The following is a 27,250-nucleotide window of genomic DNA, read 5'->3' as shown; positions in this document are numbered from 1 at the left end:
GATGCGCCCTCTTGTGGCCTCCGGAGAGAAGACAAAAGCTTTTTTTCCCCCCAACTGAAATTATGCTTTTTAAATTCGAATATAATTCGTTTTTCAGTCATTTTGACAGCCCTAATGCTCATTAATAGTGAAATGGGATATTAAAAAAGATCAACATTTTCAACATGGCTTCATCCATCAAGATAACATTCGATAATGAAAAATGGGCTTTCCATACCAGAATGCAGCCAGATCTGAGTTTAAATTTGCGGTCTACTCCCTTCCTGAATATTTAAAGAGGCTTTTTTGACCAGCTTGTGGAAGTTCAATATCATCCTAAAAAGCATCTTGACACTCCATTGCTTTTTTTCAAATCTATTGTTGGTGAAACCTTAATTTCATTACTGTTAAGTGTTAACTACAATTAAATTACTTTAGAAAAGAATTGCAAAGCCATTATTTGACTATTGGTTAACAATAACCAATAACCCACACAGACGAAGTGACATCAGCCAACACAGACATTTTAAAAAAAGAAACAAGTTATTAGTATAGTATTCCTGTATATCAAACAGAAGAGCATGGGGCTAGCAAGCCCAAGGTCATGGGTTCAATTCCCAGGCAATGCTTGAACTGATCAAAAGTATACCTAAAACGCAATGGAAGTCACTTTGGATTTAAGCATCTGCCAAATGCATAAATGTAAATGTATTATTTTGAGCAATGATTACAAAGCATTAATTTTACTTTGGAATAATGTGCATTGATGAACTGTACACAATAATATTAGAAAAATGTGTATTAAAGGAATAATTCATTCAAAAATGAAAACGAAAACTTCATGTTGAGCTGATGACAGAATTTTAATTTTTGGGTGAACTATCCCTTTAAGTAGTTAAAAATTATCAGTTTCATGTTGACTCCACTGATCCAGTCTGTATCCAAAACTGACCTATAGTTTAACACTAAGATCTGTCAGCAGCACACCCACAGAGTTAATCTGAACTTAGCTTTGAAAGATTTAACCAATTTCAACCTCCCAAAATAACCAGAATAGCCTTTATCTGTATAACTGTGTTTCATAAAGCTGCAGTAATCTCTCATATCATTTTAAAATCTGCTTGTACCATGCTAAAGGGTTAATTCGCCTAAAAATGGCCTTTCATTTACTTAGTGCAGCATTATAAAGGAATAATTTGATTGGCTACCACAGTGTGAGAGAGTAATTTCATTGGCCAATTTTTTTTAGATGAGAATGAAAACAAGAAAACAACTGAATGGGAAGAAATTTAATCAACATCCTTAAATGCTCACAGATCAGTCTGGAAGCAATGCTAACAGTGAAAACGACAGAAATCTAGTAAATGATGTTCTGCAATGGAAAACAACAATGCAGAAGATCATCAAATGATATTTAATGTACTTTCAATCAATGTTAAACAAGCTACTTCTTTTTGTTGATATTCTCATGAGTCCAAGGCTGCAAGCTTTTGTGCCAAAGTTGATGAACTTGTATATTCAAGTAGCAACAAGGCTTGTCTTGCATAACAGCCTGTTGCAGACCGGAATATCAGAGAATAATTGGCTGCTAGCTAAAACTATGCATAAGCAGACTATGATGTCTTTATTCTGTTTTAAATGCCAAAATAAGACTAACTAACCACAAAATACAGCTGAGATGCTTCAAGGGTCAAATTTTTGCTCTCAGACTATTTACTGAGGAAGACAACAAAGGGAACCATGTTGTCATACAAATGACCAGTAAACTAATAAAGGAAGTCAAAGGAAATATATGCTACACATTATTTGTTACATTGGAAATGTTGTGATCATAAATAACAATGAACACTTTCTCATACACACTTAAGTAACTCACCTGACTCAGCCATCTACGCAGAGAAGGCATGTCCAAACCTGATCGTCACCTTCTTGTGTTCTCCCTCATCCCATCTATATCTCTTTTCCTCACTTTTCTGCGTCCACACCTTTACTTTCCTGTACCTTCAGAGGGTAAGTGTGAGTCCCTCAAAGCTTTCTCTGTTCTTTTCTGTCCCTCCCTCTCTCCCTCTCTTAGCTGTTCCTCTGTTTTTTAGGACCTAGAGCTGACTCTGGCTCCGCCTGCCCTGCTGATTCAGAACAATGAAGTTTAGTCAGAGCGCTGCACCGTGACATCCTTCTAGGAAGATCACCTTCAGTAACACAGCAGTTACAATCTCTCATGCTCTCCTCCTCCCTTCTCTTCTCCCTCTGGGATGGCTTTATCTGTGGTAACAGTGTTTGATTGTGTGGAGGTTTGCTGCTTACAGTTTAAAGACACAAACCTGTCAAAAAATACTGGCACGTGTTCATGGGTCAATCTCATGAAAACATCAACTGAAAAAATATATAATAAAAACGGACCATTAGGAATATTAAGATATTTTTTGTATTGTGACTTTCAAGACACCTTTTCAAATTTCTGATTGTGCTATTAGTTATGCATCCCTCTCAGTCGTGAAGAACAAGCCACGGCTTTCTGTGCCCAAGAACACTTAAGACAGACAAACACATGGTCTGTTCTTACTCAGTAACACACACACACACTCACTCGCACAGAGGAAGTCAGGTGGGCTGGAACAGTGAGTAATCCAAAAATAAAGAGAAGTCAGTGCCCTTTCAGCTTGGCATGAACACAGAAGAGCAGAAAACCCCTTAACAAACAGCTCCTGTCCCTCAGTGGAAGAGTGAAAGTGGCAGACAGCTTTGGTCAAGATCAGGTTATTATAAGCAAACAAAGCAATAAGAATATGGGCTCATTCAACAACTTAAACCAGTCAAAGTGAACTGAAGTTGACTGTTTTGGGCATTTTTATCTACAAATACCTTGACAGTTAAGTTGATGAACAACTTGAGTGAGTTACAAACAGCTTAACAGCTGTTGGTATATCCATTAAAAAAATAGCTTGCCTCAGCACTTTGATGCAACACCAAACCCATTGACATCTAAACAAGGGAGGGAAGAAAGAGATAGACAGAACGCAAGGGAGTCTGGGAAGTGCCACACAACTCCAACCCTGGAAAAAAACAGCTTTGATTTAATCCAGACACACATACACACCTATGCACACAATGAGTTCGGACAAGAGGGACAAACAATCCAGACAAATGTCAAAGATAATTTACTTAAACATTCTTTTAAATCGCTGCGTGTTATTTTACAAATATTTACATTAATGTATCGGTCATATTTCACTGTGTTATAGACTTTTAAAACAACAGTGTGAAAGAACAAAAAGTGACTCACAACACATTTCCCATGAGTCCAGAGCGCCCACACACCCCCTCACAAGACCACTGTCTTAAAAATCTGGTTTTTGAGGTCATCAAGTCACAGGAAGAAAGAGGAAATACTAGACGATGATGTCACTTAATTACCACAACCACTACTCAACTAAACAGCATAATTAGTCATATGATAATGGAATCAAATGTAAGGAACACCCCATAAACGGGTAGTTGGAATAACATTTCAAGCACTGACATATTAATAAATTAATAAAATATTTAAAATTAAACAATAACTATCAAATAAATAACTTCATAATTTGAATAAGACAATAAAAAATAATTCGAATAGACTAATAGTGTAAAAGTCTAATTATTTTATGTGAGTAATTTAATAAAATATTAGAATAATTCAAACTGATTCCTTAAAACTCAGACTAGACTAATAGTTTTAGCAGTATAAGAGTTCTAACATTTGAATTATTTATGTAAATAATTTAATTGACTAATTATAATTTAATAATAGTTTAGAATAGTATTATTACTATTAGTATTATAAACTATTATTCATTAAAACTCAGAATAGACTAATAGTTCAAAAATTTGACACAATAATGTGAACTGTCAATGACAAAATTCAGAAGAACTGATTCAACCATTAATTTTACTAGGTTTTGTTTATATTGCTGCATATAAATGAACATTTTTAATTCTTTGCAACAATGGCTGTATCTATTCTACTATACATCCACAGTACAAACAACACACAAAACGACAGGTTTTTACGTTCACTGTTAAAAATGAAAAGCTTGAAAAGTACACATACACACACACACTTAGGTTGAGGAACTGTTTAAAAGGAGGAGAGAGCACCGGTCACATGAGGTGGAACTGAGTGTGGGACATGTGATTGTGACACACCTAGAATTGAGGTGGTTCCATTTACTACCGAAGAATCTGTGGCAGCACGAAAACACAAACACTATAGGAAAAACTGATGGAACTACTGGACTACACCAAAGTCCTTTTAAGGGTATTCTACAGTCTTTGACTACACTAAGCACAACGTAATGGTATAAAAGCCAGACAATCAGACAACCACTACAAAAGTGAACACAACACAACATGACAAGCTGGGAGAAAATGACTAATTATATTAATTGCCTTCATTTATGAGCAAAAACAGCTTTTATAGTCTATGTAAATGATTGGCATTCCGCATGCACACTTCCCCTCTTGTTCTTGACCAGGGGTGCCCAAACTCGGTCCTGGAGGGCCGGTGTCCTGCAGAGTTTAGCTCCAACCCTAATCAAACACACCTGAAGCAGCTAATCAAGCTCTTCCTAGGCATACTAGAAACTTAAAGGCAGGTGTGTTGAGGCAAGCTGGAGCTAAACTCTGCAGGACACCGGCCCTCCAGGACCGAGTTTGGGCACCCCTGTTCTTGACGTTCCTTCCTCTCACAACACATCTGACACTCCATCAGTCTCACTTCACAATGCCTTGAGAGTCATTAGTCTATGAACAGACTGTTGTTTGAATGAGCACACTTACTGAACTGAACCAACTGCAACACCATTTTGCTCTCAACATTAATACATTGTATTGAATTTACTACAAATAAAACACTGCTTTAAGCTATCTCAACTCCAAAAAAGAGCTTTCAACAAGTAAAATCTCTTCCTATATACAGATAAATACCGTACAACAGCTACTGTTACAGTTGACTGAATGACCAAAAACCGCCATTTACTGTCTTTATTTACATCAATTAAATTTAAACCTGTATTTAGCCCACCTTAATCGTGCAATACTACTTTTTGACCGCAACCATAATATTCGAACTATTGTTTTATTAGCAAACTGACAGACTGGTTCTGTCTCAAAATATAGTGAACTGCCTACCTAGACAGCATTGTGATGCCCTTCGGCGCGTTATGAACATTTGAATCAATGCAGTCTAGATAGGCAGCTCGGTAAGTTTTGAAACAGAAATACTAAGACAACTTTACAAAGAAAGTGAAGTATCTACATATACTCTCTAAAGCTTTATATAAAACACTCGGTATTGCCTCTTCACGAGGGGAAAACGAAACAATTTAAGGAAATAACAAAGGGATTCATTATTTTTCTGTGGGCTAATGTTCACTTAACTCTCATTAGTGGCTAACCGACTAGCTAACCATGCTAACACACATAACTTTTCAACTAAACAAATTCCAAACCAAGTTCATAAAGGTACTCACGGTCTCCTGCTCGCTTTTATCCCTCCGCAGTAAATGAAAGATGTGGAAGCGGGCTTTCATCGCTTCAGCCATCCAGATCTCATGGAGAAAGTGAAACTGCTGGGAGTTTGTAGTGTGTGTAGCCGTTTGAACGGCGCTCAGTGGGATGTGACGGTAGACTAACATTCAAATGATGGGAGAAAAATGCACTGGACTATCAGAATCACATCCACGGGGACTAGGGTTGCCAACTTCAGAAAATGAAAATACGGGACAATAAGTGTTAAATTGTGAGCTTAAAAATAAGTTTCGTTTAGATCCTATCGGAAGGGAGTTGCATTAATCTAGTTGCAATATAAATTAAACCTACTTTAGTTAACTTTAGACTAGGGTTAAGATTTATAAGTAATAATATTAATGGTTTGTTTACTGAAATATTTATTCACTATCCGTGCGTTAAAGATTTTCAAAGTTCAGGATTTGACCACCACCTGGTGGCAGATAGGATTGTATACAATCCTGTACTGTTGACAGGCATAACATATAGCATTTTTATTGTCTATTTTCTCAAATATTTTTCAGCACAAATTATAACACTGTATATGACAGACTGCAGGAACATATCGTTTTTTTATTTAATAAATATTTCCATTACAAATTATAAATCAAGACAATGTAACAGACTGACAGACTAGAAACATAAAGCATTTTATAAGCATGGCAAATTATAAGCCTAACCATTTTCAAACATTTTAAATGAATAAACATACATTTTAGAATATCTTTGTATTTACGTAATTTGCTTTAATGACAGAATCACTCATGACAATCATAGATTACAGCATAATTTGAGAAAGAGCATCTTTTGTATCGTTTTCAACAAATAAATGTACATCTTTATTTACAAATTTAAATGTGTAATATGCTGTCAGATGTTTGGACCCCACAACTGGAACAAAAGTGACTCTCCAAAATTCCAAACTAAATTAAATTTACTCAGTGAGACATTTGATATGTTTCAATCAATTTTGTGTCCATTGTGTCCCACTATCGCTCTGTCCTACTTAAATTGATCCGGTCCCTTGATATTGTAACGGATATCTATCTAATCTTTTTTCCCTTACTAGAAACAGCAAACACATCTCCCTCCTTAAAGTATTATAAATATGATACATGAGCCATCGAGGCTGTACAAAAATAAATAAATACTTCTTGTTTTATCTAAAATAATGTTAAATATGAAATAAATGTTAAAATACATTCAGTTTTAAAAGTATAGCCACGAGACTTAAACATATTATACATGTTGGCATGCTACTTGTTTGACAAAATCACTAAATAACTTTGTGTAAAGTTATATCTAATTTTTCACCTCCTGTAAACCCAGTAACTTCTGCACAAGGGTGCAGAATTTAGTAGGGATATCCAGCGAATACTGAATTGTCCCTAGCAATAATTTGATCAAACAATTAAAATATATTTATATGTAACCACTGCTGTTGTAGTTTTGGCCTCATCTAAAACTGATCATTGACATTACCTAAGAAGTTATGCTAGAAAACTGCACATGCATTTAATGCATGGACACTGACAGAGTAAAAACAAGCAAATTTATCCTCTTTAACTTAATGTTGTTAAACTGAATGCACGAAGCAGACTTAAATATCTACATTAATATCTACATCTACATAAATTAAAAACAACACTCAGATAAAAGTGTAAAAGTGTGCAGTTTATCTGTCAATCAGATGTGTTTAAACGTTGTAGGGTCCGGGGGGCATTTGCTTTCAGAATCATCATTGGTCCAGTTCATTTTAATATTGAAATAATGCGATGTACAGTGTCATTAAAAAGCCCTCCACCCCCAGAAAAACATAATTCGCACCATAAACTGTGTAATTCATCTCCATACATCAGCATGGAAGCCCATTTCCACCACTGAATAAAAATATAAAAGTAATTGCGACTTTTTATCTCGCAATTGTGACTTTTTTTCCTCAGATTTGCGAGATATAAACTGGAAATTCTTTCCTCAGAATTGCAAGATATAAACTCGTAATTCTGAGAACATCATTTGTCTTTTTTTCTCCTCAGAATTGGACTTTATAACTCGCAATTGCGAGTTTATATCTCACATTTCTGAGAAATAAACTCACAATTGCAAGAAAAAAGACAGAATTACGAGATACAAACTCACACTCGCATCTTGAGTTCTCGTGATTCTGAATTTATTGCTCAGAGCTGCACGTTTATATCCTGCCATTCTGACTTTCTATCTTGCTATTCTGACTTTTCAGCTCGCAATTGTGAGTTTTACTTTTTATCTCACAATTCTGAGAAAAAAAAGTCAGACTTGTGAGTTTGTCACGCAATTGCAAGATGTAAACTCGCAGAAAAAAAAGTCTGAATTGTGAGATAAGTCGCAATTACCTTTTTAATTTTTTATTCAGTGACAGAAATGGGCTTCCATACATTGAACATACTGACATAAAAAAAACTCTCATGATAAGTAAATTGTAGTCAAAAGCCTAACATGAATGCAAAAAATTAGGAGAGGGGGGCTCCTCACAAGTTCACCACAAGTTCATTCCACTAAAACAAGTTCAACTTTTTTTTTTAAGTGCTTTAACAAAAATTCAATACTGTTTGTAGTAATGCATTTGCCATTGATAAATCTCATTTTGGGGGGGGGGGCAAAAACTTTTGACCCATACTCGGAATTAGTGCTCTGCATTTATCCCATCCAAAGTGCACACACACAGCAGTGAACACACACACACACACACACCGTGAACACACACCCAGAGCAGTGGGCAGCCATTTTTTGCTGCGGCGCCCGGGGAGCAGTTGGGGGTTCAGTGCCTTGCTCAAGGGCACCTCAGTCGTGGTATTGAAGGTGGGAGAGAGCGCTGTACATTCACTCCCCCCACCTACAATCCCTGCCGGTACGAGACTCGAACCCGCAACCTTTGGGTTATGAGTCCGACTCTCTAACCTAACCCACCCCTCCACAATCAACTGCAAACACAAAGGCCATACCTCAAAATCCAATCAACAACCATTGGACGGAACCAAGTCATCGCCCTGCATTTTTTTCTATTTTAATAATACATTACACTCAGATGTACATCACAATATTTAAGAAAAGATCTGTCACTGTTTCATCACGACTTTAAGTTACCCATAACTACATATAAAACACATATAATGCCATAGCTTAAATTTGACTTGTTATTTTCACAGCTGTCACTCTAATATTACAGAGATATTATGAACAACATGAAGGATACAAAGGTATTTGGTATATGCTAAGCTGTTGAGCCAAGGGTCGAAGCACAGCTGTGGGGTCTCAGTCTCACATGAAAGATGTGGAATTATCTTTGTTAGTATTGTGGTTAAATTGGCTGGTGAAAAGCTAACATGAAAGCTGATCATTTATGGTTAAATGAAGAGGACATTCAACTGTTGTTTTTCAGTTTAAAAAAAGAACATGGAGTGTGTGGAGTTGAGGGAACAACACTATGATCTCAGATATTTCAGACATTCAAACTTGCACGCACACACTGATTTTGGAAAGTGTGAGTGCATGAGTAACAGGTGGTCAAAAAACAGCGACATAAACACCTGTCTATCTCTTTTTCTGTTTATACCACGTCAATAAAAAGTCACCAGGAGTCCGTAGCCACATTGTGGCTGGCTCACTGACACAGGAAATGGTTACTATGACAACTTAGATCTACATCCTGCCTAAATGCAGGTTGATGAAGGAAGCTTCACGATTTATATCTCAGACTCTCCATCACAATAAATCAATATTAGTTCCCAATGTTCTTCAAAATAACTTATTTTGTGTTCCACAGAAGAAAATAAATCATACAGGTTTTAAAACCATGAGGGTGAGTAAATGATGACGGTATCAATCGTCACCTAGCAACCTAGCAACCCCCAAAACACCTTAGCAACCGCCCAGCAATGGCCTGGCATCTACCTGCAACACTCCAGCATTGCGGTGGAATGTTCTGCATGGACACCACTCTTGTAAAATGACTTTATGGTTGTTTTCGCTGATTGTCATTGTGCTGTTATGGTACTGTGTCTTATTTGAACAAAGCTCATCCACAGATGCACACACCCATAAGGAGGGAGGGTTGACATTTAAACATCTGAGCTTTCCTTCATCAAAGTAGATTCACTTCAAAGTCACGTGAGAATAACATCTATGGTTAACCTCTAATAGTTCTAACAGCCATAAACACACCAATTTATTGTTATCGTGACAATGCTTGGTATGAAAGTATATTTCCTCCATGAAATAAAAAGGTAATTGTGACCTTTTTTATCTCACAATTGTGAGGCTATATCTCACAAGTCAGACTTTTTTCTCAGAAATCCAAGTTTATATCTTGCAATTGCAAATTGAGATCTTGCAGAATTCTACATGTGCATGTAGTCAGGTTGTCTAAATATTCTGGGATAAAAAAAAAACAGAATCGCAAGACATAAACTTAAATGTTCGAGAGAAAAAGTCAAAATTGTGAGATTTAAACTCAGAATTTGAGAAAAAATGACCTGTAAACTTGCAATTACGAGTTTATAACTTGCAATTGCAATATATAAACTGGCAATTCTGAGGGAAAAAAGTGTGAATTGTGAGATAAAGTTGCAATTACCTCTTTTATATTTTTATTCCATGGCAGAAATAAGCTTCTGTAGCTTGGTGTCCATTCCATTTTCAATTTAGCTTGCACAGGCACTTCAACTAAATTTGAAGTTCATATTAATCAATAAAATGCTGCTAATCCAAAAAATGTCCCCTTACCTTCATCTGGTCCTGGCAGCGGAATACATAGCAGGCTGCTTTCTTCTCCTCTCTGAGCAGACAGCCGAAATAGCTGGGCTCTTGGCTGTTGTGAATGAGTTTGGTGATACGATGAGGCCTGTGATCAAACAGAACCATATGTTGCAATGGGTCCCATGGCTTCCCCGGGCCTGCTGTGTCCAGAATGCAACACACTGAATTGGCTGAAATCTGCAATACCACAGGTTGATCTCGAACCTTGGACCATCAGGGAAAAAAACATATTATAGTACATCAGAATTGTCAATAACAAGTACCATAGTATTATTAAAAATAATACTTCTTTGTACCCCTGATCTTAACACTAATTCTTCTGTTATTCTTCAGTAAAATTGTTTCATATGTACTTTAGCGTTCAAAAGTTTGGGATCAGTGAGATATTTCTTGAGCATCAAAGCATGATTTAGAATTATTTCTAAAGGATCATGTGACTCTAAAGACTGGAGTAATGACTAGCCTACTGAAAATTCAGCTTTGCATCACAGGACAAAATTATATTTGAAAATGTATTAAAATACAAAACAGTATTTGAAATTGTGATAACATTTCACAATGTTTGATGGTGAGAATAAGAGACTAAAACATAACAGACTAACTCCAGCTTTTAAACAGCAGGCAGAGAATATACATTTACAATACAATACATTAGGCTTTACATAGCCGTGTTTTTATTTTTTTTTGGTCACATACATTTAATTAGTATTACATATACTAACCTCTGGAGAGTGAGCACCATTGAATTCAAGGTTTCTGTTCTTCTCCCGCAGTCGGGGCCTCCGTATTTCAGCCACCACCCAGGGAAGCATCGCCATGGTGGTCTGTGGATGTATGGCCAAAGATCCAACTAGAGTTAGCCTGTACTGAATCTCCTCTTCCCCTTCTTCTTTCTTCCTCTTACCCTCTGATCCAGGAAGTGTTTGTGTAAGGGCACAGATAGGATGAGCTTTGATTGGGTCATCCCTGGGTTTGACCTCGAAACAAATGCCCTCCATGCTCCTAGTTAAAAAATGAGAAACTAGGTGTAACCTCAAAAGACAAAAAAAAAAAAAAACGCCAACATTAATGAAGCAGACGGTTCAGTGAGCAGATAAAATTAAGGTACAACACACTGTTTGAGGAAGATCACTGCCTATGACAAACCCTTTGAGCACATCTTCATCAACTTTGCCATTTGCAGGGGATTAAAACAGCTTACTCTGAAAGCCCCTGCAAATGTTACAGAAGGACACAGGCAAAGAATACTTTTTTTCCTTTGATTCTCTTTAGAAATATCAAGCTTGAGAAAAAGCAATCTTACAGTAGGCTAAAACCACTGTTATTTTGGCATTTTTTATGTTATTAGTAGGCTATTTATTAATATTTTGAATTGGCTTTTATATATTTACAGGTTTTATTTGAATTTTACTTAAATATTGCCGTGACAACATTTCTCATTTTCATTCCAGTTTTAAAGTTTTTCCATCTAATATTTATATTTCATTTGATTTCAGCTTCATTTCAGTTGCCAAAAATGATTTTAAATAGTTTTAGTTAAAACTATTATATAACAACAATGGCTAAAATCTAATGTGCTTAATTTGGTAACATCTAAATAAACTGATTAGTCTAGCTAGCATATTTAATATAACCTAGAACCATGCCTGCATTCTGTTACACAAACAAAAGTCATTTTTAGAGCAATTTGTGATACAGCCATAGTGCCAGGGGATGCAATTTCAGAACAGACTTTGTAGAGTAAATCTGAAAAAAGGCTTTGAAGCATTGGAAGATATTGTCCTCCTGCACTGATCTGAGAGGGGTTCCTCATGAGGCACAAACCCACTGAAGCCAACAGTGAGTATAAATAGCCAAGCAGGTCTAATGAGACACAACTGCTATTTAGAGAGAGGTCAACAGAAAGTTTCTCTGATGGCAATAAGGCAATATGTCACAACAAAAATATATAAGACAGGTCATGGAGTCATATCAGCAACTCTCAAATCCCCTCAAAAAACACTTTTTCTTTCTAAAAAGATTTTAAGGACATGTGACAAGGTCATAGGTTCGCTACAGCGCCATAATTTGCTTTAGATAGGTTACTTTTAAGTATGTATTCTATATACAAACAAAAAACTAGCATAGGAGACAAGTTGTAACTTTCACTTACCTTTACTCTACTCACAATGCACCGCCTTGAGGAAGTGTTTGAATAACGGTCCCGTTAGATTTTGACAATACAGGCTATAATGTCCCATCGGGAACTGAGTTTCAGGTTGCCTTTTCTTAGTCGATTCATCACATCTGTCGCTCTCCATACATAGCATTCAATAACGCGACAATATGAAGCTGAATGCTGCTCGCTGCGCGTGCGATTGAGGAAGTCTTGTTCTCATCTGACGTTTGAATGAACTTCTGATGGTGAGCACTGAACAGATCACGAGGAGAGAGAGAGAGAGACAGAGAGAGAGAGAGAGAGAGAGAGACAGAGAGAGAGAGACTACTTGCCAGAACTAACAGGAAATAAATAAAAAAAATCACAATGAACTCTTCATTTATGACACAACTGCTCTCCTAAGGTTTTTTTTAGTCTATGGGTTTATTACACAAACCACTGCGAGCACACGCGCGCACACACACACAGCAGTCAACTGTGTGAGCAACAGTGTTGGGGGTAACGCATTACAAGTAATCAGATTACTTTTTTTCAAGTAACTAGTACTTTTTAATTTACAAGAGAATATCTGAGTTACTTTTTCAAATAAGTAACGCAAGTTACTTTTTTTTTTCCAATTTATTGATTGACAGCTCTCCTGTCCCCAGATGTTACTGTAGTTATAAAATAAATATGAATATGCATTAATTCATCTCTCACAAAAAAACAAAAACAGATTCAGTATTCCTCAAAATGAATAAAAATAATGCAACTCAGAATATGACGCAAACCTGCAATAATTAAATATTAAACAACACAAATATCCTTTATGTATTTAATCCCATTCTATTCACCAATGTCTTTGCTTCTGACCTTCGATGATCCAGTTCAACCGTACTAATAAGCACAAATTACTCTAGACAAACATTTGTGTGTCTTTTTTTATTGCTGAAGTGTGTTGAAATTTCTTCTTCTGCATTCTACTGTACGGACGTTCATTCGTTATTCATTTCACTTTTGGTGTGAAAAGGCTTTTATATTTGCCAAAATAGAACTTTTTTTATTTTAAAAACAATCAAGCAAGCCCTGTCCAGATTTGAAAAGTAACGTAAAACTAACGTCCCGCATTACTTTCCATAACAAGTAACTAAGTAACGTAATTAGTTACTTTTTCATGGAGTAACGCAATATTGTAATGCATTACTTTTAAAAGTACCTTTCCCCAACACTGGTGAGCAAGACTATAAATAAAGACAGAGATTGCCTATACCTGTTTAAAATAGCTAAAACAAGTTTGCATACACAATTATAGACTAATAGCCTATATATTTTAACTGGACAAAAAATAATAGGTCTAAATAAGTAGGTCTATATATCTGTTATATACCGAAATACTTTGTCAAACATAAGTAATCCTAACCCTGCTGAAAAAACAATAGAAACCATCACAGAAATTCTAATGGTTTCCACTAAAAACACCATTACAAAGATTACAAACCATCAACTTTTATCCATTAAAGCCATTAAAAAATGGTTTCCTGTAATGTGTTTTGGGACATATTCCATTAGGATTTAGTGGTTTTAACAAACCACCAATAGAAGGTGACCAATTACGAGTAGAGACCCACAGGCACCATTACAGTTTCCATTAAAAGCAGTACAATTTGCATTATAACCAGTAAAACCATTACAAATTCTGTGATGGTTTTATTGTGTGTTTGTTTTTTAGCAGGGAACATTTTCCAAGAATAATTTCGAATACAAGTGTCCATAAACTTTAATAAAACCCACTGTTTTAAGTTGGTGAAAGGCTGTAAAAAAAAAAAAGGCAAAAATTAAGTAATACAAATGCAAATAAATAACAATAAAGGCAACAAATATAAAGATAAATCAAAAACATGAATTTAACAAATGTTAAAATATAAAATCAAAGTTTTGGGACCAACTATACCCTCTGTGAATACAAGTGTCCATAAACTTTAATAAAACCCACTGTTTTAAGTTGGTGAAAGGCTGTAAAAAAAAAAAAAGGCAAAAATTAAGTAATACAAATGCAAATAAATAACAATAAAGGCAACAAATATAAAGATAAATCAAAAACATGAATTTAACAAATGTTAAAATATAAAATCAAAGTTTTGGGACCAACTATACCCTCTGCTGGCCTTAAACAGATAATACATGCATTGGCTTTCATAGTCAGACCTCAGGAAAGTACAATTTAATGAACCCATGAGTTTGAGACTTTTATGAGACTTTTACAAATGGACAGTGAATGTTGGATTAACATGTTTAATCAAGGAATAAAATGTGTTTCATTTGTTATATAAGATCCATTTTATTTATTTCTACATTTGTATCACACACAGACAAAAGACAATTTTGTTGTTGTTACCACTTGCTGTTTATTGATTCCAAATAGAGGGGAAAAACAGCATTGTGAGAAAAGTATTAAACTGAAGAGCTCCTGAAACATATCAAATCACTTTACATGAAAAAGAAGTCAACAGGCATTTTAACGTATCTGGTGGTTTGGCTAGTCAGCCTTACATTAGATGACATAGTCCACTTTGGAGTTTGTAGTAAGGCATATGCTCTGTTAAATCTCAGTGTAACAACTAGTTGCCAAAATGAGATGTCTAAAAAACAAGCTGCTTTAACACAACAAACACTAATCTATTCAAGGAATACTTTTCCTTTCTGTTCAAATGTAAAACCTTCCAAATATGTTCCCAGCCTCAACCTCACGGCTAAAAGCTCTGAATGAATTATCAAACTGGTTGAGTTTGAAATTCAAAATGTAAAAAAAACGCAATGGAATCATGTAAACGTGGAAAATTAAAATGTAGATATAATTTTTTTTTTTCCCCCACAGTAAGGCTGTTGGGTCCCTGTAATCTGGATTTGAGCATTGCTGGTATAAAATGACATGAGCTGGCTTTTTGATTTCTGAGGTTATTTGGTAGGCTGAATTAAACAGTAACTACATATTGTCCTCTGCTCCAGCAATATGGAATCATTTCTGTCAATCAACTCAACTAACATATCTGCTTTATATGAATTCAAACACACTTTATTTGCAACATTAGTACATTCATAGTTCACTACTGTAGGTCAAAAAGGCAAAAAAATCTCATCCGATAACATTGTAGATTACAAAACTGAAAGGTGAAAAAATTTTAAAGTGCAAAAAGGAAAAAGGCAATAGGTATGTTCATGTCGCACCAGCTTTGATCTACATTTCCTGCATTAAAAGTAAGTAAGTGCAAAGTAAGTAAGTCCTCTTTAGATTGAGACCCAGAATATGTAAGTTTTAATAAGAGTGGTTATGTGAGGTATGTTAAGACTAATAGCTGAATTAGACAAAATCTTTGTAAACCTGAGTGATAGTTTCTCTCACTCTGGACGAGGAGTCAAGTTGTTTTTCTCTGGTTGGTAGAAGTGTTCCACGATGGCATCAACCAAGTTATCCAGTTCAGTTTTCAGCTGGTTAAGATCACTAGAGAAAAGACGGACAGAAAAATTGTTTTTAAAAGATTATGAGCTATTCATGTGCCAAGACTATGATTAAGGCTCTATGGCCATGATCAGGCTAACATACTGCTTTTACTATTATTGCAGCGTACAGTGCGCAGAGTATGCAAATTTTGTGTCTGCATAGAATCATGCCTCATGACATATTACCTTTCATTTGTTTTATTAACTTAATAATATTCTATAAATAAAGTTAATAAAATATGCTGCATGGGACAACAGCATACAAAGCTACAGTTGGAAATATTTATATAATAACGACGACTGTTATTATATAGTTTAAAAAAAAGGTGGCATACTCAAGCAGGTGATCAGCTAAAAACAAGAGTTTCCCCCCCCATTTATTATTTTTAAATTAAGCCTATAGTGATAGTGTGAAATAATGAAGCTGTCTAAAACCTGTTTCCTGGTGCAGCACAGAGCTCTGTGTAATATTTGATTTTAGGCTCTGTTCCGCTGGTTCTTATTGTAGCCACGCCCCCGTTAGCAAAGGTGAAGGTAATCATCTGACTGCTTTTACTGGTGGGCAGAATCTGTGAGTAATAGTAAAGGACACACAGATATAGGATAAGAAAACTTTAAATAAGATCAACTATCACAATAATTCTAATCATTATGGGCTACGCACAGCCTTGTTGTCCGGCTGGTTGCTGTCATAGCCAGTCGTAAGGTCTCTCACTGCTGTGATGGCAAAGCCCCCACACTCTTTAGGGTATGAATTCTCCCTGTCGTAGTTCCGAAGATGCTCAAACATCTGTTTAATAGTGTCTTGGTTGTGACAGATGAAGTAGGAATTCTTGGAAATGTGGTAACCGTACCTGAAAAAAGACGATGTGAAAACTATGATTAACAAGAAGATTCAGAACATAAATTATTACAGATGGCAATGCCGAAGTTTTTGTGACATACTCCTCATAAATGGATCTGAGTTGATGGGACAGAGTTATATTTTTAGAAGCCAGGTAAGAGACAAACTCGCCAGCAATGGCAGCCGCACTCACACCATCTTTGTCCAAAACTGCAGGAGAACACATGTAACCTACAACAACAGAGTAACCAAAGAAAAATATTAAAGCTTTCTTTTAATATAGTCTGCACCACTGTGTGTTTTTTTTTTACATTTCAATACAATTATGATATTGTTATGCATAAAAATGAACAGAAACTGACAACTACTTATCTAGGGGTCTGTGGTTTGAACTCAAGATCAAAATTCAGACTGTTACACAAATGCACATAAATGTTCAGCATCTTGCGGTGTGGATGCTACTGTACCAATAGCTTCTTCAAAAGCAAACAGAACAGTCTTTCCCTGGTCCATCAGCTCTCTGGCTCTATTTCCCATCCATTTAAAGCCTGTTAGAGTTTCCTATAAAAGACAGATGCAGAGAGTCAGACAGAAGAACATCAAAAGTGAGTAATCCATTTTTTTTCCACACATGATACTGTACAAAATAAGAGTATGCCTTCAGAGTAGCTGCACTTTCTGACCGAAGAATTTCCATTATTTTTCCAAGACTCTTCCAGTTGTTTCTGATGACTGGATAAGGATTTTTAAAAATCATTTTATGTGAGATTGCGCTTACGAAGAGTCATTTCTAGCCAAAGAAATGCTTAATGCTTGAGAATTATAAGAATATGTTAATGACTATTTAAGACTGTATACATTTTCATGGATTTTTCCACACTTTTGCAATTCCCTGATATTTCTAGGATCTCCAGGTCTGGGGAAACGCACATTATTATTGACCCATGAAATTCAATTTATAATTTAGACCATAATCATATAAAATACAAGATTACACTAAAATTGTCCCAGTATTTTACCAATACTAATATCCACTGCTGTCAGAAAATAATACTTTCGTTTGGTTAAGAGCTGTGGATCTCAACCAGAGGGCCTCTGCAAACTTTAAGGGCGAGCCCAAAAAGATTTAAAATTATTCAAATGTAGTAATATTAATATAATCTTCATTGGAATGCTAAAAACATTATAGATAGGAGGGCCTTCAAATATATTCTTGGACAAGGGGTGGGAAGGTTGAGAACCACTAGGTTAGAGAAACCACTACACTTTACGGGGTAAAAAGCAGAGGTACCTCAAAGTGGAAGCCCTCTTTTACAGCAATGGCACGCAGGATTTTTGAGGAGACGGTGCTGGATAGCATGTAGACATCCTTAATGGAGGCTTTTCCCTCTCCTTTCTGCAGCTTCCAGCACTGGAAAATCCACCAGCCGAGTAAAGCACCCAACTCATTCCCAGAGAACACCCTCCACTGCCCACTACCAAAAGAATTATTGCTATTCAGAAAAATGACACACTGAATGAAAATCAACACAAAATGCCAAATAACACTGACCTCTCCTGTTTCTCTGCAATAGCTAGTCGGTCAGCATCAGGGTCATTTGCCAGAATAACAGTTGCTCCCTCTTTATCTGCAAGCGCGAACGATAATGTCTACATACACAAACATAGATTACTGTCCATCTGGCATTACATAACAAAACCACAATATATATATATATATATATATATATATATATATATATATATCATATTTTCTAATGTCATTTGTGTGTGTGTATCAGTGTATTGTACCAAGACTCCCTCTCCCTCCTCAGGGTTGGGGTATTTGACGGTGGGGAACTCTGGGTCAGGATCTTTCTGCTGTTCCACGGCATATGGAGGATGAAGGTCAAAGGCCTTAAAAGCAGCCTGGACAAAAATATGGCCCACCCCATGAACTGAGGTATGGACAATCTTCACCTCTGAATTCGTATTCAGCTCCCTGTGAGAACACAAGATGTGTGAAAACCAGACTTATGGGTATTAGCACTGACTTCCAGATTTGATTCAGATTAATTACGGCCTTAAAGGGATGGTTCACCCAAAAATTAAAATTTGACGTTTATCTGCTTACCCCCAGGGCATCCAAGATGTAGGTGACTTTGTTTCTTCAGTAGAACACAAACAAAGATTTTAAACTCAAACCGTTGCAGTCTGTCAGTCATATAATGGAAGTGAATAGGAAACGATCGGTCTGCGCAAGAAACGGAACAGTATTTATATCGTTTTTTACCTCTGATTCACGGCAATGTCCAAACTGTCCTGAGCGTGTCCTCTTCTTCTTCTTGCTTTACGGCGGATTTCAGACTTATAAGTACATTACCACCACCCATCTCTCAAATGGACCATTGAGACTCCTAATTGAGATTGTAGATAGTGTCAATTGTCCATTTGAGAGACAGGTGGCGGTAATGTACTTATAAGTATGCGATCCACCGTAAAGCAAGAAGAAGAAGAAGACGCGTCAGGCGCCAGCTGTTGAACACTCTCAGGACAGTTCGGACATTGCGGTGAAAGTCAGAGGTAAAAAACAATATAAATACTGTTCAGTTTCTTGCACAGACTGATCGTTTCGTGTTTTTACACATCAATGTATCGTCACGAGCCGCAGGGTTTCATTTGGTTTTGTTTGTGTATGTTTTTTTTACTCATTTTTGGGTGAACTATCCCTTTAAATAGCATATAAATATTATTAAAAGATATTAAAAGGCATGTTCTGGAAGTATTGATCGTGGAATTTTTGAAAATGAATATCAGATCATTCAAATGGAATTCTGCAGGCATATCTTTGTGAGTGTACCTGTGAAAGCAGTGCTGTTGTATGGTTTTGCAGTATTCTCTGTGTATGTCCTGGTATGGGTCATTGAGTAGGGAACTCTGAAGAGCTCCATCTGTGTCCCATGATTTAGGCCACGGCTCAAGGTTCTGTTCAATAGCTGCAGCGATGCCCTTATCATGGGGAGGAATGATCTGAGCTCCATTTGCCCAGTACACCTTAAACACACATATTGAAAAATGGGTCATATCAAACATGCTATATTCTTTCAAATCAAACATTTTATTTAGGGATCGATATTACCTTGTATCCATTATCTTGTTTGGGATTATGGGAGGCTGTTACCATGACACCAGCACACAATCCTAGATGTGATACGGTAAAAGGCTAAAAGAAAAGAAGGGAAGAGAAGACGTGTTCATTTTTTTGCTCTGCTAAATTAAAGCAATCAGCCCCAAGAAACAGTGGTTTACAATGATTTTTTGGGAGGGAACTCCGTTTTTATAAATTTTTGTGGATACCATGATAAATTTGATAAACATTTCAAAAGGACAGCATTTATTTGAATCAAAAATGTTTGAAACAATGTAAAAGTCTATACTGTCACTTTTGATCAATTTAATGCATCAATTGAACTGGTGAATAAAAGTATTATTTTCTTAAAAAAGATCATAATCACACTAACCCCAAACTTTTAAACAATAGTGAACCTTTCTAAGTACCAAACATAATTAGTTATTAGTCACATAGTAGATATCTTTTATTAAGAGTAACACAACAATGTATCATGTAAATTATAAAAGTAACACAACATAAAAAGTACATGGTACATGTCCAAAAAAGCACGGTTGAACAAACGTGCTCTGCGCTTGCAAGGCGCACATGATCATGCTGTGGCAGCTCTCTGACTGTGCCAAAAATTTTACCCAGAACCCATGCTTAGCTGAAAATTTTAAATATGACATTTAGACCACCGGGGCCACCAAGTTACAGATTTGGAGAGATGGCAAGTTATGTGGATGGCATAACATTTTCCCTCTCAAATTAGATTATTTTTTACTTTTTAAATCAATGTTTTTTTGGACTAATACTTCATTTTACATAACAGTGACCAAAACGTTTTTAGGCTAGAGGACACAGAGTGAGAGAAAGCTGTTTGAGGGCTCAAAGGGAAAGGTTGAGCGAGTGATAAGAGAATGAGTGAGAGCGTGTCCGTGTACTCATGGGAACAGAAAAGTTGATGATTGGTGAAGAATCTTCATGAACCCCTCTAGTCTCTTATGCAACAATCTCACAATGTGTTTACGTGCAGTTGTGTCTCTCTGTCTCCTTTCTCATGCGTTTGGATGTTGGTTTGTGATTAGTTCTTTGTAGCAGGAAGTTGCACATTTCAAAGATCTTAGAACACAAACCTCTACCCCCAATGGACAACACTTCTAAATAATGAACAGAAAATATCTGGACAATGTTACTATATCTTTGAATATGTTGCATAGAAATTATTATGGTAATCATTCAGTACACTAGCATATGTCAAAATACCATGGTGATACTATTACTGTGCCAAGGCATGACCAAGTTTCTTTTTTATTGTTAAGAGAACAATTTAAATGGACGAGAACAAAGTAATTGGTACTGGAACATGCCAAAGTCAAGACTCGAACCTGCACCCCTAAATGGGTGCTAATGTGCCGTGCTCTGCCACTATGGCTCTAACATATCAGAATTAATAATAAATGTGACCCTGGACCACAAAACCAGTCTTAAGTCGCTGGGGTATATTTGTAGCAATAGCCAAAAATACATTGTATGGGTCAAAATTATAGATTTTTCTTTTATGCCAAAAATCATTAGGATATTAAGTAAAGATCATGTTCCATGAAGATATTTGGTAAATTTCCTACTGTAAATATATTAAAACTTAATTTTTGATTAGTAATATGCATTGCTAAGAACTTCATTTGGACAACTTTAAAGACGATTTTCTCAGTGCTTAGATTTTTTTTAGCACCCTCAGATTCCAGATTTTCAAATAGTTGCATCTCGGCCATCTACTATCCTAAAATCAGAGCCTAAAATCTCGACTATCCTAAAAAAAAACATACATCAATGGAAAGCTTATTTATTCAGCTTTCAGATGACGTATAAATCTCAATTTCGAAAAAATTGACCCTTAAGAGTACAGCAGGTTCATACATACCACATATGGAGTGGGTGTGATGTCACTAAAGAGGTAGACTGGGACGCCTCGACTGATCAAGACAGAAGCAGCAAGACAGGCGAATCTTTTACTGCCGCCGCCACTAGGGGGGTGAGCGCGAGCGTCGAACCCGATCACCACCCCCCTCTGCTTCAGATCTGTAAAACACTGCTCCAGGTATGCACAGAAACCCTACCAGAAGCAAAAGAGGGTAATTACCATCGATCCATAGCCTTACAGGACACCACATTTATTGTGACAATGTGATAAATGGTTTGTGGAACACACAGTTTTGCCCATTAACTTGATTATGCTTTGCAAAGTTTCTACAAATCTCTGTTTGTGCGCCACAGAAAAAGTCATGCATCTGGGACAGGTGAGTAAATGAGTGGAGTATCCCTTTAAGGCCTGTTCACACCAAGATGAAGGTTTGGTAATATGAATAGAGCTCATAAACAGCTGTTGAGATGGTATTCTGAAGTGAAATGATTAGAGGCTTGGACCTGGAAACAGCATTCCTTACGTCACGACTTAACAAGCGGATGGCTTGGTAGCGCTCACAAAAACACTATTTTGCTAAGCAACAGTGAATAGCAGAGCAAATATAAATACTGCTTGACTTCTATTTAACAAAAAGGTTGTCAGAAATGAAAAGTTGACTCCACTGCCCTTTCATATTATGTATTTCTGCTTTTCTATAAGTACCACCTACTGTCAGAGATTGAATGTGCATTTGTATTTAGCCCATCTGCCCATTTTTCTCATTGGTTTGAACCGATAAATTCCATGCAAAAATCAGACCAAATTTTCATGCCTAACACTGGTGTGAACTACCCTTTAGTCTAAATGTACACTAAACTGGATATGTATACTGATATACATATACATATGAATATGTATGTGAGTAGCACTGCAGCAACATAAAGGTGAGTTCACATTTACCATTGTTCACCTAATTTTTGGCAGGTGAAATCCAGTTATTTCAATAGGAATACCTGCGATCTGTAATTTATTTTAAAGGGTCATGATCTGAGAAACCAAAATTCCCATGATCTTTTGATATATAAGAGGTGATTGTGCTATAAAAACATCCTGTAATTTTCAGAATTTAAAACTGTCTTGTTAGTCTAAAAACAGCTTACATTGAAGCCAGTCTGCCAAAACGACAGTTTGTGGAATGTACAACTCTAAGATATAATAGTGTGGCTAAACACCAACTCCACAGAAGATGATCAATGCCTGCTTCTACATGATTGCCTGTTTAGCCCCGCCCACCGATTCGCCCATGTAGTGTAAATAACGAGAGGCGAACGCAGGTCTACACAGAAACCAAATGATAAAGATGCTCCGAAGACAACAAGACGCTGTGTAGTGCCAGTTCATTTTACCTTAGATGAATTTAAAAAGGTTCAAATATGCACAAATGCTGCAAAACCAAAGAATTTGTGGGACCTGAAGGATTTTTCTGAAGAACAGCAGGCAGTTTAACTGTTCAGGATCAGGACAAACAAGGGACTCATGAACAACTATCACTAAACAAAAAAACACAGCTGTGGATCATTCAGGTAACAACACAGTATTAAGAATACTGTAATTTAATAAAATATAACTGGTAATTTTTTTTTAATTCAAGTATTATTTTCTCTTGTGGACTATATGTAAACATCTTTTATATGAAATATCTTATTCAGGTCAGTACTAAATAAACAATAACAAGCATTTTGTATGATCCCTCTTATTTTGGTAAAATAATTAACACGTAGCAGATTCTGAAAGGGGGGTGTAAACTTTTGACCTCAACTGTATACATCACTACACAGACAACTACTCTTGATAACAAACAGACCTTATTTGCCCACAAGATTTTGCAAATGTGACTGCACCTTAAAGTCGCGATGAAACGGAAGTAGTGACTTTTTTTCTGTATTGTGACGTACATACAAGTATAATGGCATGTACTTGGTTCTATGAATGGGTTGTTGATTGGATTTTTGAGATGTGGGTGTTGCATAGTAGGAGGTTATATAGTTCCCAGGTCATATTTTACTATTATAACAAACATTATCAGCTGCTGTTTTGACTATCTTGGTCGCTTACATACAACCAAGATACTACCAAACCTCCAGCCTATAGGGCACCTGTGGGGAACCAAGAGCACTTGAATACCCTAATCTGATGTTATAGCTTAGGCCTCTTGTATATTATTCAGAGTGAAAAGATAATAAGTGATAAGATGTCACAGAAAGCTTGTGTAGAGTATGTCACCTGCGTGGTCTGTATGATGGTGAGGTCATTCATGCAGGACACTCCAGGTCCCATGGCGGCTCTCAGTCCCGCTGTGCCAAACTCCATACGGGCCCCGAAACACTTCTGCAGCTCTGACATGGCTCTATCCTTAACCACAGACCGCACAGCAGCAGCCGTCTTTGGATTCTGTAAACACACACACACACACACACACAAAAAAGAATCTTTTCAAATAATGTGCACTCACAAAATCACAATTAGACCAGGAATGTGTATTAAGAAAGTAAATAGGGTCAGTTTTATATAGCAGTGACAATAAAAGAAAGAGAATGGGGGATGAAAAGAGCCTCTATATCTCTAAGCACTTTGTCCTGATGATTCTGATTAGTGCTGTGGGTGAGTGTGTGTCTACATGTCTCCTGTCCACCATGTGAGGGACAATATGCTTTCATTCTACTGATAAATGAGAGCATGTGAGGATGCAAGCGAAGGGCTCTGATCCATTCCTGACTGCATAAACTCTTATGATGACCCACCCAGGCCAATTCAATCATTTAGGTGAATACACAGCCAATATACAGTTTTAAAAAATAATATTGTTAAACACATATTGTGTACATACATATTTGCACTGTAAAAATGGCTGAAATCACCTGAATGTCTAATTTTACTTAATCAATGACCTTCCACTTCTGCGTAAAACCATTAACTGTTTCATGTGACCCAGTTAAGCACAAGACTCCAATTACTAATTGGAGCACAGCACTAATATGCATTGTAAGTACTTTTATGGAACTGTCCATTGACACTGATTTACATGCTATTTAAATGGTGTCTTCGAGGATAATCTAATACTGTTTAAATGTTTCAGTGTAACTGGGAGAGTCTAGAAACTGTTTTGTGCCATGCTTCTTTGTTTTTCCAAGCACAATGCTCTTTCAATTTGAGTTCAGGCAAGTAATGCGTTTGTAGCAAATAAATCAGCCACATTTGCCCAATTCCAAAAGAGACATTACAAATGTTTCTCTTGATATAAATTGGAGGCTTATTCTTAAATCTCTCGCTTCTCAGATTTTTCTTTTGAGAAAAAGAACACAAGTGATCTGTGAGCTGCTCAGATTTGCCAATATATGCAATCAAAAGTCAAGAGATTTTAACACGAAAAAGCAAATCAAATGATCAATGCTCTGACATCGACTCGACTGTTCAAAAGTTTGGGGTCAGTAAGATTTTTTTATCTTTATTCTGTGAGGATCCATATTAAATTTGATCTAAAAACATCAGTAAAGACATTTATAAAAGCTACTGTAAAAAAAAACAGTAAAGATGTTTATACAAAAGATCTCTATGTCAAATCAATTCTGTTCTCCTGAACTTTCTATTCATCAAAGAATCCTGAAAAATAAATCACATCTTCCACGAACATTTTAAGCAGCACAACTGTTTTCAACATGGATGATAATAATAAGACATATTTCTTGAGCATCAAATCAGCATATTAGGATGCTTTCTGAAGGATCATGTGACACTGAAGACTTTGCGTCACAGGAATAAATGACATTTTAAAATATATTTAAATAGAAATATTACTGTTTGTACTGTATTTTTGCTCAAATAAATGCAGCCTTGGTTAACATTAGAGACTGCTTTCAAAAACAATCAAATCTTACTACATCCAAACTTCTGAACAGTATTGCATATTAATTTATTAATTTTACAGTTGTGAGACTTTATGCAGGATTGATCAGTCTCTGATCAAAAGTCTATTTTAAATAATGGCATATCAATAAGAGTCGCTATTCAGATCATGTTGAGTAATTTAGTTAGTAAGAGCACTTCCTGAAAAGCATCTTGTACAAGCAGGTCTAGTTCTGAAAACTGCTTTAGTGGGTCTTTACATTATAAAGCAATGGCAGGGTGTTTCTCTTCACTGTTTCATAACTGAGATGTTAGTTAATAAGCCACTTAAAAGGAATTTTTAAGCCAGGTTTGGTAACAAGCTACTGAACTTCAGTTTTCAACACTACAGATGTCAGATTTCACATATTTAAAGCTTCTTGAAGCTACACAGCAGCATATGTTTGGTGTTACCTTGTCATACTGCAGCCACTGCGCGACAGCCTGATCCAGACGACTGTCTCCTGTGCTTTCCAGGCCGTTCTCCATGTTGATCGAACTCCGAACTAAACTGTGATTCAACGGATGAACAAATAAGCGATCGACGTGGTTCAACGGTCATATGTATGTTGACGGTTACTCTGAATGAATTTAGTAATAGTGCGACCCGTGACTGTTTCTGTTCGACTATAAATGAATGATGCAGAACGTCCGTGAATGAAACGGAGTGGGCGGGGTTTTGAGCAAGGGGCGGAACACGTGCTTGGCTTTTGCCAGAGCTGTAGAGAGAGAGAGTTGTGACAACTCCGTTCCCTCCAATAGGTTGTTTGCACATGACGTCACTGATGACGTGCGAAATGCAGCTGGAGGGCAGGAAGTGATTTTTCTCCAGAGGAATCACTAGCAGGAACTCAAAATGGCCGTGTTTTGCCTTGTTTATGGATGCTCAAATCGGCCAAACCGAGAAACCACAATGAGCTTTTATCGTGTACGAAAATGTGTTGTTCATGAGTGGGGAAAAGTCAAGAAATTGGTTGAAAAACACAGGAAAAAGTGGCTTGTAAACCTGCGTCTGCAGTCGGGAGGAGCCGGATAATGCTTGTGTGTGCAAATGATTAATATAAGATATAATCATATATTAAGATATTAATAAAGATATAAATAGATTGGGCTGCCACCTCTCATGCATTCAGAATTCACTCAGTGCTAAATGCCACACGTTTGCAGTTCAGAAAGCTTCACTGATTATAAAGGAACATCGTGAGATTACGATAAATTGAAGTGAGTGACAGCTTTTTAGTGATTAATATATATATGGAAGCGCTGCAAGTTACCGGGTATGTGGCTGTTGGTCCTGTTAGCAGCACGTAAAACAACTTTTATTTCAATTCTGAATTGATTATGGCCTAGAAAGCGAGCAAATAGCGCTTACATAAAACGCTAAAAGCTGTCACTCACTTCAATTTATCGCAATCTCACGATTCCGTGATATGAAGCTCTCAGAACTGCCAATAATATTGTAGCGTTCTCAGACAAGGACGAGGCGTTTTGATGTACAAGGGGTGTTTATTT

General features: G+C 36.5%; 2 protein-coding genes across 2 annotated transcripts; both read right to left on the bottom strand.

Moving 5' to 3' along the window:
* Positions 1–10,287: 10,287 nt before the first annotated feature.
* On the bottom strand, positions 10,288–12,691 carry LOC107551562 (TBC1 domain family member 1-like; the record flags this gene model as incomplete). Its single annotated transcript, XM_016233203.1, has 3 exons — positions 12,473–12,691; positions 11,043–11,352; positions 10,288–10,524 (listed from the first exon to the last, which is right to left on the bottom strand). Coding segments are annotated over exons 2-3 (513 nt in total), but the record flags the coding sequence as incomplete, so codon positions are not given.
* A 2,144-nt stretch (positions 12,692–14,835) lies between these two features.
* On the bottom strand, positions 14,836–26,414 carry LOC107551595 (phosphoglucomutase-2-like). Its single transcript, XM_016233263.1, has 13 exons — positions 26,153–26,414; positions 24,080–24,247; positions 21,815–22,006; positions 19,918–20,001; positions 19,639–19,832; positions 18,591–18,780; positions 18,352–18,449; positions 18,091–18,274; positions 17,267–17,360; positions 16,901–17,030; positions 16,620–16,809; positions 16,391–16,524; positions 14,836–15,956 (listed from the first exon to the last, which is right to left on the bottom strand). Exons 1-13 carry the CDS (start codon positions 26,225–26,227, stop codon positions 15,854–15,856), a joined length of 1,836 nt encoding a protein of 611 aa, XP_016088749.1. The 5' UTR covers positions 26,228–26,414; the 3' UTR covers positions 14,836–15,853.
* Positions 26,415–27,250: the final 836 nt, after the last annotated feature.

This window comes from Sinocyclocheilus grahami, unplaced genomic scaffold (assembly GCF_001515645.1).
Source record: "Sinocyclocheilus grahami isolate Dianchi unplaced genomic scaffold, SAMN03320097.WGS_v1.1 scaffold427.1, whole genome shotgun sequence".
Classification (NCBI taxonomy): Eukaryota; Metazoa; Chordata; class Actinopteri; order Cypriniformes; family Cyprinidae; genus Sinocyclocheilus; species Sinocyclocheilus grahami.
This window is presented reverse-complemented; position numbering and strand designations above follow the sequence as displayed.

Coding starts and splice junctions, on each gene's coding strand:
- LOC107551595 (XM_016233263.1), bottom strand. CDS start 26,227: ATGGAGAACGGCCTGGAAAGCACAGGAGACAGTCGTCTGGATCAGGCT. Junction 19,833..19,917: donor AACAAGATAATGGATACAAG/GTAATATCGATC, acceptor TGTGTGTTTAAG/GTGTACTGGGCAAATGGAGC. Junction 15,957..16,390: donor TGTGCTGCACCAGGAAACAG/GTTTTAGACAGC, acceptor TCTTTTCTCTAG/TGATCTTAACCAGCTGAAAA.